This window comes from Haliotis cracherodii, unplaced genomic scaffold, assembly GCF_022045235.1.
Source record: "Haliotis cracherodii isolate W230 unplaced genomic scaffold, xgHalCrac1.p SCAF_8, whole genome shotgun sequence".
Taxonomy (NCBI): domain Eukaryota; kingdom Metazoa; phylum Mollusca; class Gastropoda; order Lepetellida; family Haliotidae; genus Haliotis; species Haliotis cracherodii.
Genome location: NW_027266341.1, coordinates 55,141,686 through 55,155,310, shown reverse-complemented (window position 1 = coordinate 55,155,310; position 13,625 = coordinate 55,141,686). Strand labels below are relative to the sequence as shown.

General features: G+C 37.2%; 1 protein-coding gene across 2 annotated transcripts; it reads right to left on the bottom strand.

The window, feature by feature from the left end:
• Window positions 1-363: 363 nt before the first annotated feature.
• LOC139449692 (ubiquitin-conjugating enzyme E2-17 kDa) lies at window positions 364-9,987 on the bottom strand. Of its 2 annotated transcripts, none has more exons than XM_071231195.1 (5): window positions 9,837-9,987; window positions 9,579-9,659; window positions 5,630-5,745; window positions 4,877-4,965; window positions 364-1,429 (listed from the first exon to the last, which is right to left on the bottom strand). In XM_071231195.1, the coding sequence occupies exons 1-5, from the start codon at window positions 9,878-9,880 to the stop codon at window positions 1,292-1,294; spliced, it is 468 nt and encodes a 155-aa protein (XP_071087296.1). In that variant the 5' UTR covers window positions 9,881-9,987; the 3' UTR covers window positions 364-1,291. The 2 variants fall into 2 exon arrangements, with proteins under 2 accessions (XP_071087296.1, XP_071087295.1); XM_071231194.1 differs by having other exon boundaries at window positions 1,337-2,047.
• Between the last annotated feature and the right edge of the window lie 3,638 nt (window positions 9,988-13,625).

The window sequence follows — 13,625 nt, the reverse complement described above, 5'->3', positions numbered from 1 at the left end:
ATGCTTGCTGTAAAAGGGGACTATGCTTGTCTTAAGAGGCGACTACCGGTAATGGGATTGGGTGGTCACTATCGCCGACTTGATTGATGCATGACATCGATCCCAATTGCTCACTGGATTGTCTGGTCCAGACTAGATTACTTACAGGCCGCCGTCATATAGCTGGAATATTGCTGAGTGCGGCGTTAAACAAAAAAAATAATATATTTTTGTATACTGATGATGATAAACTTGGGGTCCAACCATTACCTTTCCTTGTGGTCCCTAGTCCTCAGTTGTTTTTGTATATTATACCGACTCTTCCATGAGAGTCTTCAAGGTCGGGTCCCTCTTCTTTTCAACGGACAACACAGAGACATGCAATAAGTTTGATTTTGTCTTTATTACACTTTGTACAGCCTCTACATTACAAAGACTTACCGTCTTCATGAACACAAAAATTACACGTGCATTCAATAATAATTGTTACATTGTACAGAAGCAGCCATCTTTCTCAGCTCACGATAATTTAACAGTTAGCATGCCATATTGGCAGATTGACCCAATCCCTTCCCATTTTGTTATAAGCCTGACTAGCATAAACCTGGTACTTTTAACCTAGGTTGTCCATCAGGTCAAGTCTCCTGGTGCCGCTACAGTCATTACATCACATTTGAATTGAGATTAGTTAACAGAATAATGATAATTCTACAAACGAGACGATAAAAAAACTGGTCAAGCTGCAGAGTATGGCATTACGACAGTAACAATTGTGATTAGTTTGCATCCAGCTGGAGAACATGGACAAGTTCACAGGACACAATGGAGAAAATGCCTCGAGAAAATGGATTGTGGACAACATGCAATCAATATTACCATGTTAAGGACGCCACGAGCAACTCAAAAGTAGCAATCAAATATCCAGATCTCTAGTTTCCTTCCATTATTTAAAAAACTATTAAAACAAAGATATATGACAAAAGAAAACAAAATCAACCCTCCACTATTTCAAAGGAGCCACACTGGACATGATTCTCAAGCAATGAAAATTATCAATGAACTTTGTTTTTATCTCCTTGTAAACATTTAACTCAACAAATAATAAATATAAACCTACTGACTGGGAATAACAAACTAATAATCAAAGTAACAACTCAGTTAAATGACGTGTATCTGATCTTATGATTTACATGCTTCTGTATTTTTTCCTCCTGAAATGTACCGATATGCCAGTGGAGAAAGTACAATGACAAGGGTGAACAATGACATTGAAGTGGCAAGGAGTCAGGTTAGAGTGATACCAGGAAATTCATTACACCTCCCCTAGGTAAATCCAACTTTCTTCAACAACCGTCTTAACACGCTTCTCATACTCGCGCCGGTTGTCTTGGTAAAGCTGGGCTGCTATGTTATTAGCTGGACTGTTTGGGTTGGGTTCGTCTAACAAAGACTGAAAAACAATCAATGGGACAATACATCAGAAGGATAAAGAATGCGGCAGCAAAGATTTTAAGATGAACCAAAATCTCCATCCTACCTCTGGTTGAGAAAACGTAAAATTCCTGATGTGATACAGGCTTTCCTTATTCACTGAAGCCAGTTACAGTATACTGTTCACTTCGGTACATACATACACAGCAGGAGACTTAAAATGCAATGGAAATGTTAACTGATACACTGACGTCGTCCGAGTGTGGTGAGGAGGAGAGATGGTGCCCGCCCCCAACAACACATCACAAATTGAGAACAAACGGCAAAAATAAGCCAGCGAGAGGGAAGAGGAGAGAACAGTTCCGAGAGCCAGCTGTCTGTCCTCAAATGCGATCACTGGTGACCGCTCCGCCCCACCTACAGGCCGACCTGCCAGAAAATGTCCTACAAATATATGTTGTGGTGGAACGGGATGCTAAGAGCAAGCCATCGCCTCCTCTTCATCTTCCTCCTCATCATTCCAGCTTTCCTGAACGATCGCTGACACTTTTTTCTCGTATTCCCGTCGGTTCTCTCGATACAACTGGGCAGCCTCATTGTTGGCTGGGCTATTTGGATTCGGATCATGTAGCAGTGACTACAAGAGAGAAATGACAATGTCAAATCATCGTTTGAGTGGTATTCTACTGATGAGATGAACACATACAATGGTGAACACACAATTTGGTTTCTACTTGGTGACGTGCAGACTGCATGATCTGTCCACACCTGTTGTAATTAAGTCAACAACACAATGGACGGGAATGAGGTAATGGATGAAATTGGCTAAATCTTAAATCTTTGCATGTTCTAAACTGTGAAGAGAAACAATGAAACACAAAACATCCTGTCTGTTAATCCAAATTTTGACATAACATTGGCCTTCATCATTGAGAAAAGAGCAGTACGCAGGCATGTATTAATTTTGATATTGACACTGAAATATCTAGAAATGCTGCATAAATGAGCATCTATCAAAACACTCATTCACAAGTAGTTTCAAGTATTTCACTGTAAAATAGTGAACAGTAAATCCTCAGTTATCCATTATATCCATTCTGTTATGGTGACACACTGGACCCATTTGCAACAATAGCTTCATTTCGGGAGTCCCCATCTCCATTTCTCGTTTGTTTGATGTTTAACACCGCACTCAGCAATATTCCAGCTATATGACGTCCGTCTGTAATTAATTGAGTCAGGACCAGACAATCCAGTGATTGACATCATGAGCATCAAGCCACACACAATTGGGATACGATGACATGAATCAACCAAGTCAGCAAGCCTGACCACCTGATCCTGTTAGTCGCCCCTTACGGCAAGCATGGGTTGCTGAAGACCTATTCTACCCTGGATCTTCACGGGCCCATTTCTCTTCTGACTAACTCTGCAGAGATTACTTGCTTAAAACTTGAAATCACAGTCAGCATGTGTCTACATTAATTTAAGCTAAAGTAAATTACAACAAATCAAATAGTTTCTTAAGAATGAACCTCAAGGTAACAAGATATTTTCTTGAATATTAAGACGGGAAAGGGAGTCATTATGTTTATGCATTTCAAGTTGTCTTTGAAATGAAAAACGTTGAGTACCAGTGATATCACTGCTTGTCATAATCATCAGAATGAGTGAGTATGGTTTTACGCTGCTTTTAGCAATATTCCAGCAATATCTCGGCGGGGGACACCAGAAATGGTCTTCACACATTGTACCCGTGTCGGGAATCGAACCTGGGTCTTTGGCGTGACGAGCGAACGCTTTAACCACTAGGCTACCCGACCGCCCCTATAATCATCAGAGAACACTGTAATATGATAAGAACTATTCAAAACATGACTCAAAATGAAGCCATGACTGGAAATGGGTTCAGTTTAGTTATCATAAAGTAATGAGTCAATTGGGTTCTCCACTGATCAAAATTACAAACCAGTGGCCAAAGGTGTAAGCATTAACAAATACCAGAGACACTTGTGAATACTTGTATGAAAGCCATAAAAAGCAGGAATATTTCTAGATAGGTTGAAATCCATTGCCTGTACTATAGTGTATAGCAATTTATATCAGTTTTCAGTTAATTGTATTCAAAAGGATTTGTCATTGGAGAACAAATCGAGTAAAACACTGGATTAACAGACTAAAGCAGAAAATGATACCATTCTCTTAAGGTGTTTTGTGTTAGTGCAATAAACATCTTCAAACAAATAATGATATTCTGTAGACATATGGAGAATCTCACCCGAGTGTCTTTTGATATCAAATATATCAACACGAGTTGATAAAAGTGGAAAAATTTCGACGCTTGCCGAGGATTTTTGCCACTTTTATCAACAAGTGTTGATACATTTGATATCAAAAGACACTGGGTTGAGTTTTTATTTATCATCCTACCTATCATCATTCTTCCACTTTTTTAATTTGTAGACAGTAATTAGCAGTGTCTTCAGTGTAAAAAGTACTGCTAACGGCTTCAGTAGCAGAGCCATTAGTGATGTCATTTGATTGTGACGTTATGGTAAGCAGTGACGTCACAATGGTCTGCAAAGCATTGTGATGTAATTTTATTGAGGCACAGTGTAGATATCACTTGATCTAATCCAAGCAATATCTCCTGTGGGAGCCAGTTTTGGATGATAAAACCAAATAATAGATCCTTCAAGAACTTGACTATATTCAATTATGCAAAAGAGCAAATGTCTACATATATCAACACGATGAAAGTGTGATTTATCATCAAAAACTGGCTCCCACAGGAGTTATCGCTTGGATTAGATTACCCTGCTTTGCAGACCATTGTGACGTCACTGCTTACCATGACGTCACAATCAAATGACATCACTAATGGTTCTGCTACTGAAGCTGTTAGCAGTACTTTTTACACTGAAGACACTGCTAATTACTGTCTACAAATTGAAAAAGTTGGAAGAATGATGTTGGATGATAAATAAAATCTTACCCTTGTGTCTTTTGATATCAAATATATCAACACTCGTTGATAAAAGTGGCAAAAATCCTTGGCAAGCCTCGGAATATTTCCACTTTCATCAACTTGTGTTGATATATTTGATATCAAAAGACACTCGGGTGAGATTCTCTATATATGAAACAGGACAAACACGTTTCTAAAGTTGACAGTTTTAGAACGACTTCTTAGTACAAGAAAACAAATAATCATAGCAAATAAACAGAATAATCATACATGTGTATAGTCACAGTGGTATGAAGGTGACCAAGCACTGAAACACACTACAACATTCTGAACACTTTCAGGGTCATACATGTTAATTTCCAGTGACAAAGAAGCATGGTACTTGTTACATGTTAGTTTGCTGCAAATTACCAATGTTAATGTAATTAAATTATTGCCATACAGCTTTTTTCAGCCATGCCACAATGGACTGCTGTGACATCACAACGTCACACTTACCTGTATTGACGTAAGTATAGCTGACACATCATATGTAGGACTCCATCTATTCTGTAATATATCTAAACATATACTCCCATCAGCGTACACTGAAAAACAGGAAAAACATCATACAAAATTCAGATAACATCATCATCATCAGACACTTCTTAAGCATTAATCTCTGATCTCAACTGGGTAGTAACGGATGCCAAATGTTGGACACAAAGGAGTATGGATGTCTGCAGGTTATAAACATATAACTGACGTTTCTGTTCAGGTAAGTAATACACTCAAAGTTCAGAGTTCCAAAGGCTTATGTTTTCAATCTAATATTAAAATCACATCCATAATACTTCAAAAGGCATAAGTCTTCTGATGCTGTGCACTGACATGAGTCATATGACTTTGGTCAATTTCTTGGCAAGTGACGTGTACCACAGATCATCTAGACTCAAAAATAGACAGTCCCAGGTAAGTCTGAGTTACACTTACAGCAAAAGTAGCATAATAACTTTGATTGATTATCTTTTATCTAATTCTATGTTGCAGTCAACATTATTGCAGTTATATCACAGAAGCCTGTTAATAATCAACTCTGGGACAATGAGTAATCAAAATAAATTCTATCAGGGTAAGACACAATGTCACAGAGCCTGACCAGTGACCAAGTGATCGAATCTATCATCTTGCATCAAGTTTTGGGGGTATGTTGCCCACTGCCTAAAAAGTTAATAAACAGGGGGAGATAATATAAATATTGCCTGTACACACCATTAGGGTGAAACATCTTTGACACAAATCGGACTGTTGGAGGTTTGTTTGGATACTCCTCTGTGAATTCTATTGTTAACTTGAAAGTACCATCTTCAAAAGGTGTGTCATGAGGCCTGGAAAAAGAGGACAAAACAGGTAATACACTGTATGAAAATGATGACAGGAAGGTTCTATGATGCTATACACTTAAACACTCTTACTCTACCGATCACAATTATTTCAAGGATTTTTTAGGCTTCCAACTAAATTCCTCTGGCAAGGAATTTTGGAACACATTGTAATTTTGTTCACAATTGGGATTTTTCATAAAAATGCTGACAATACTATTGTCAAAAGTGAAGGTAGGCTCATAAAAAATATGTTATCATGGTTATCTACTGGAAGCAAAACAATGAGTCATATACACATGAATGCTGACAGAATTGAGAATGGACACGAATAATTTGCAATCCGAGTCTTGTGCAACGCAAAAACACAGTAAAATTCTTGGAGTGAGTGAGTGAGTATGGTTTTACGCCGCTTGTAGCAATATTCCAGCAATATCACGGCGGGGGGACACCAGAAATGGGCTTCACACATTGTACCCATGTCTGGAATCAAACCCGGGTCTTTGGCTTTCTGAGCGAATGCTTTAACCACTAGGCTACCCGACAGCCCCTGAAATTCTTGGAAACCAACATGATCAAGTGAATCCTGCCACCAGCCTGATGGATCCCCCAAACATTACTACCAAGAGTTCCTATTTCAGGGGTATTTTAATATAAAAGCCTCTCTTCCTCTCTATTTTTTTCTGTTATCAGCAAAATACAATTCACCTTGACCATGTTGACTAAGCAATAACATTAGTGATCACAACCATATGAACAAGATTTGTGAAATGCTTAATTCCATTTTGGAATTTTTAATGAAATTTGCTGCAAATTCGAGGTCAATTTTCAGACTCATGTCTAGATAACTCCCTGTACTTTAATAATATATCCATAATGATTTCTAGTACTTGTTTGAGTCCATAAAAGACCTTGGTAGCACATATTTACAGTCATTTAAGATTTGAGCATACTTACAAAATTGAACAATGAATAGGAAGTCTTACTTGATATAATGTCTACCAAATAATCAAACATCATTATTTATATATTACTCAGATTCCATGTTAAACGTCATTCTATGTGACAAAATATCAGAAAACCCAAAGCTATGATAAATCATTTCATAGTGGTCCTTGTAATGATTAATCTTGATTCCTTAAGTGATTTCCTACATTAACAGTCACAAATACATACATTTTTAGCTGCTACACTCATTATGCAGCCAGCAAAATATTTGAATAATACAAAATGAATCATTATGTGATTGAGCAAGTACCCACCCATCCGCATTGTCAGTCGTATGAACAAAGCTAATGTTATCTACATAAATTGCACTACATCCTAACACAATTTTCACCACCTACTACTACTATCCATATAAACAAAGCTAATGTTATCAACTTAAATTTACATACATATTGCACTACAACCTAACACAGTTTTTGCTAGTACTAGTATGCATTCATTTCTAAATTCTGTTTATAATATCACAACCACAGTGAGCATGGTGAGTTGAAGTGTTCCTGTGACGTATTGTCCCTGACATAATGCTCATCAACAGGTTTTCACATGATGTAGGAATTTTGTGTATTTGATATTATTTTCACCCAAGACAAGTGTTCAAGATTATGCGAGTTAGTTCCTGGCTTACCAGAGGTATGTTGAACTTAGAAAACATACAAATTTATGGATAACGACTAGTGGTTTATTGCATGTAGTGCTGTATAGATGTAGACTCTTACACTACACTGTTATCAAGGTACAGTGACTACAACCAACTGATGAGAGGTATACATACATTTTACTGTGGAGACACTCCAGATTATATTGATGTAAGAATCTACATCGAAACATTCCTAAATGCAATAAACCAGAGGCTGGTACCTATTAAGTTGTACGTCTTATTATTTACTCACAAACTTCTAGAATGCTAATCAAACAGATATGATATATGCTGAACTCAGGGTTTCTTCTAGGGTGGGGCCTTGTGCTTTTAGCCGCTAAATTTGAAAAAAAGGCGGACATTTTTTAAAACCATGGGGCATTTTTACATTTTGTTGAATGGGTGTACCTCTGGAATATTTGAAATTTTCACATAGAGGGCCAATGTCAGAAAATTCCCAGTGTGAACTAGAATCTAAATCTAAGGACACCCTAAATCTACAGTTTCATTTTTAACTTAAGGTTCTCCATGGTCATTGACAAGGAAACCTTGACTTGATGCTTAATTTTGAACACTGCTAAGTGCACATACGGTAATATTTTTGATGTTTGACATTCTTGATATTTGACACAACTCATTCTTATCAGCTCTAGTTCCTACAAAAACATCCAAGGCACAGTAAAAGAAATTGCTTATTTTCTTCACTTTAACATGTTTTAGTCAACACAATTTTGAAGTTACTTTTAATTTATATTTAAAAAATCATCTAGATAATACTGAAAAAATAAACATCTTTGCTTGAAGTTATTAGCATTGATTAGCATTGGTTCAAACTTGGTTGCAGTGTCTTACTAAAACTAAAAGCTTAAATTTATGCATGACTCTAAATTGTTATTTTGACTTGCAAATTAACAAGACACCCAGTTTTATCAGCTAGGCAAATATCCTGCATCAAACATGTAAAGAAACTTGTAAAATACAAGTAAATTTAAGTAACTCATTCTTTGTTTTTATGTGTATCAGTGTATTGCAACATGTGTTAAATATCAGGTGAATACATAATTTCAGTTTCACACAAGGTCCACCATCTTGATCTATATTGAAAACTGGAAACACGTAGCAGCAGGACATTATAGCCCCTACATAAGTGGTACATATTTTAGCTTAGCAACTCATCAACACTCTTAACCTTATCCATTGAAAGGGTATTAAAGATACAGTAATTTAACTAATCATGGAAAGGTTTAGAACCATAACATCTAAGTTGTGTTTGTTGTTTTAATGCCGGACTGAGCAATATTCAAGCTGTATGACGTATTCACGTCTGGAGCAGACAATACAGTGATGGACATCACTAGCATCGATCTACGCAATTGGGATATCATGTGCATGAAACAAGTCAGAGAGCGTGACAACCCAGTCTTGTTAGTCACCTCTTATGACAAGCATGGATTGCTGTAGACCAAATCAAACAGGGATCTTCATGGGTTGGGGTACAAAGGGAAAAATGATAAATGTATTGGTTGTGAAGACCAAGTTAACTAGAGAAAAAGTAGACAACTGTGCCTAGTAAGTGTAACCTTGCTTAGTTCACTAACTTGTTACAGCCTTTTGACGAAATGGTAAAAGAATTGCAGTGTGTAGTGAAACTTAGTGACATTATACATGTTATAGGTATTAGTCTTGCATCATCCAGAATAGACTTCATGTAAAATAATATCACCAATTCCACAGCTCAATCCATGCTAGTGGTTTATGTAAATAAATAGATTTTGTAAATAAACAACAAGTCCTTAAACATGTAAACGATTATCACTTGTCTTGGATTAATGAAATAGTGGCAACGCCTAACACTGAAAATATGACTAATTTATTGCATATAAAAATAATTATTATTCAATCAACATGATACAAGAAACTAGCATTGCATGGCAACATTTACCATGTGTGCCGTATGTTATGAATGCATATATACACATGATACACAAGGAAGTCAACAATCCATATTTTCTGTACAAAGACTTGCAATCTAGCCATAGCATAACATTTTGAAGTCATTGTGCCTCTGACATATCAAATAACTCTGTTTTAAAAACAAAATACATAAAAAACAAAACAAATTCAATTCAATATATGCATAAGAACGATATATGTATTTTGACTTCTGATAGCTTTGTCATTGATAATGTCTTACCCAAATATAACAGCATTCCAAAGCATAATATTGTTATCAGTAGGAGCACCACTAACACCAGCTGGGGGATCCTCTTGTAATCTGAAACAAAGAATTGTTCCCAATAACAAATAATGACAATTGTAAAATGACATGAAGATACGTGTCTTAGATGAATAAATATGCATCATCAGTCTTGACTGAGGTTGTTACGTAGCGGCCATTTTGGAATATTTACATTCAGATTTTGTCGCTAAAAAGGCTGAGATAGAAACAAACCTTTTGAAATCGCGCATTAGTCTTCTTCTGGCTGGAGTAGACATGTCAGTGGTGTGATCAAAACTATTTACACTGTTCGATTAATGTATGTCTTGATTTCTATGTATTGACAACAGCGATCTCACGACCACTGACGTCTACATCCGGGTTTCAGCTCTTTCTACAGGTTACACTGGCGCAACTAATATTACCAGACAAATCTTTGTAAATTTTGTTTCCACTAATACACTATATACTACTTTAGAAATATGCATATATTACATAAATCATTACCCAATAAGTATTCATTTTAATTTACAAGAATTGTCTGAAAACAAGCATTAGATCATAACAAATTTCGTTTACGAATAATATCGCATGCAATAAGTTGTAGCACTAGTCGTATTCATTCCCATGACATCATGTGGTTATAAAAATAGCTATATTGCGAGTCCACAAACAATAGAGATGTATAAGATCCAGCTTTAGATTCGAAACCATCCCCGTATGCTATTCTAAGCTACATGTTATATCATAAACAGTTATCACGTGACAAGTAAACGAACCTGTAAAGGGCTTTATAACAGTTTACATATATTCTATCTTATGTTGTTTTTTCTCTCTCCAAAATGTATATAAACTAGATTTGTTTATATAAATTTAGCCCCGGGTTATTTTATTATCACAAATGACGGTATTTGCCATGGGCGCATAAAAACGTTTTACATTCTATACCAAAACAAAAGTTTAACATTATTAGTGTTATATAATTATGTACCTCCCCACAAAGAACTACTTTTGACCTTTTACGCGTATACTTTCTGTGGTGCCCATTCTATATTTTGGTAACTATTTTATTACGACAAACGTGTACTTAATTAAACGCACTTGCAAACTTAGTTTCCAAAGATACGTTATTAAAATAAAGGTAACACAAATTGCTTCATGTTTATCACACTTCTAATGTTGTTTTTTAGCTTTTGAATGTTCATAAAAGTAATGATAACTGTAAATTCTTTATTAAAATTAATTTTTTTAATCATAGCAACGTTATTTACCTGATCCTACCCTAACACCATGGGCGTGTAGAACACCCTCTTTGTTCTCTGACATAATCACATATGTATTAGATGAAAGTATTTTAGAAAATGACCATCTGTGATTCCCTGTATTTCATTATAGGTGATTTACAAGCTGTCTATTTAAGTAGACTGATGTGTCATAAATTTCATTGTCACAACGTAGCCCTGATTGACCTTATTACGTCACGCGAAGGAGGGGGGCTGTCGGAAGTCCTCGACACCTGTGCAGTATAACGGCTTGTAATGAATAATGCATTCTGCCATATGAAACATGTAACGATTCGCATGCATCATGCATGCAGTCGATGTGGGATATTGGTATCCGCCTGGGTTTGGATGCATAGTAAATCGACTTGTGACATTATTTAATTACAGTCAAACACCGCTGTGTCAATTGTGATGTGTCGGGATTATGGTTGTCTCGAAGTAAAAGGTTGGTCCCTGTATATTCCTTCTATCTCATCTTCGGTTGTGTCGAAGTTCGGATAACTCGAAGTATTTGCGTAGGTCCCCCCAACCTCGACACAACAGTGTTTGACTCTATGCTATCAATGTATGACTAACTCATTACTTTATAAATTGCTTATTGAAATTAAATTCGATTTTCAAATGGAATGAAGTGAAAAATATGCACTCATTGACCTAAAACTCTAAACATTAAACAGTTAATTAAATAAGTTATATTGATAAATCGAAATGCTTGTTTTTTAAATGTTTTCACATTACCTAAATCAATATTCGTTGACACAACGCCTTTAAACAATTAAATAAGTTATATTGATAAATCGAAATGCTTGTTTTTTAAATGTTTTCACATTACCTAAATCAATATTCGTTGACACAACGCGTTTAAATTCAGGTGTTTAAAATGTTAAACTTAGAATTAAGGTATTGAATTCACAAATAAACGTTTTACACATACGAAGTTACGTAGAGAGAAAGTATGACAGCTTGGAGCCAGCAAGTTTGTACAGTGTGACGGGGCCAGGCGCGAGTGAGTGAGGATAGAGCGAATGAGCAAATTAGTTTGAGGAAAGGACGTGTCAGGTGAGTGAGTGAAAGTTATAGTGAATGAGTGTGTTCAGCGAGTGAGTTTGTGTTTGTGAATGAGTTATGTGAGTGAATGAGTTTGATTTTACGCCGCTTTTAGCAATATTCCAGCAATATCACGACGGGGGACACCAGAAATGGGCTTCACACATTGTACCCATTTTGTGAATCGAGGCCGGATCTTCGGCATGACGAGCGAACGCTTTAACCACTAGGCTACCCGACCACCCCAATGAGTTAAGTGCAATATTATAGTTAAACTGCGGGTCTTTGGAGTGACAGGTTCACTATGTGAAGATTAAAACCCGTGGCGCGTATTACCTCTTTTTAATGCAAACAATAGGTCCACAATACTCCATCATACAGGTTGTGAGGATCGAGTTGCCGGCTGGTTACTAAGATCTTTGTCAGAAACGAATATTTATTTAATCACTGGATCTTCAAGACATACAATTTCTTCCTGAGAAAGAGATGAGGTGGTGTGAAATCGGGTGCACTTATATAGCGACGTGCATGCTCGCGTGTGTGGCTGCTTGTACTAGTCCGGCCGATTTTAAGTGCTAGCACACTGAGATACTATGCGGCAGTTTAAAATTGATGCCTCACTCAAAGTCATTATAGTGAGTGAGTATGTTTTTACGCCGTTTTTAGCAATATTCCAGCAATATCACGACTGGGGTCTCCAGAAAATAGAAATCCGAAAATAGAACAAACAAACAAAAACAGCCTAAATCCCAGAACATCAAATGATCGGCAGCTGTTTGCAACCTCCTAGTGTCTCCACTGTCCTATTGTTCAGATACCTGTTTGCAAACACCGCCGTAACGTCTCCACTGTCCTATTTTTCAGATACCTGTTTGCAAACACCGCCGTAACGTCTCCACTGTCCTATTGTTCAGATACCTGTTTGCAAACACCGCCGTAACGTCTTCACTGTCCTATTGTTCAGATACCTGTTTGCAAACACCGCCGTAACGTCTTCACTGTCCTATTGTTCAGATACCTGTTTGCAAACACCGCCGTAACGTCTTCACTGTCCTATTGTTCAGATACCTGTTTGCAAACACCGCCGTAACGTCTTCACTGTCCTATTGTTCAGATACCTGTTTGCAAACACCGCCGTAACGTCTCCACTGTCCTATTGTTCAGATACCTGTTTGCAAACACCGCCGTAACGTCTCCACTGTCCTATTGTTCAGATACCTGTTTGCAAACACCGCCGTAACGTCTTCACTGTCCTATTGTTCAGATACCTGTTTGCAAACACCGCCGTAACGTCTTCACTGTCCTTTTGTTCAGATACCTATTTGCAAACACCGCCGTAACGTCTTCACTGTCCTATTGTTCATATACCTATTTGCAAACACCGCCATAACGTCTCCACTGTCCTATTGTTCAGATACCCGTTTGCAAACACCGCCGTAACGTCTCCACTGTCCTATTGTTCAGATACCTGTTTGCAAACACCGCCGTAACGTCTCCACTGTCCTATTGTTCAGATACCTGTTTGCAAACACCGCCTAATGTCTTCACTGTCCTATTGTTCATATACCTATTTGCAAACACCGCCATAACGTCTTCACTGTCCTATTGTTCAGATGCCTATTTGCAAACACCGCCGTAACGTCTCCACTGTCCTATTGTTCATATACCTATTTGAAAACAACGCCATAACGTC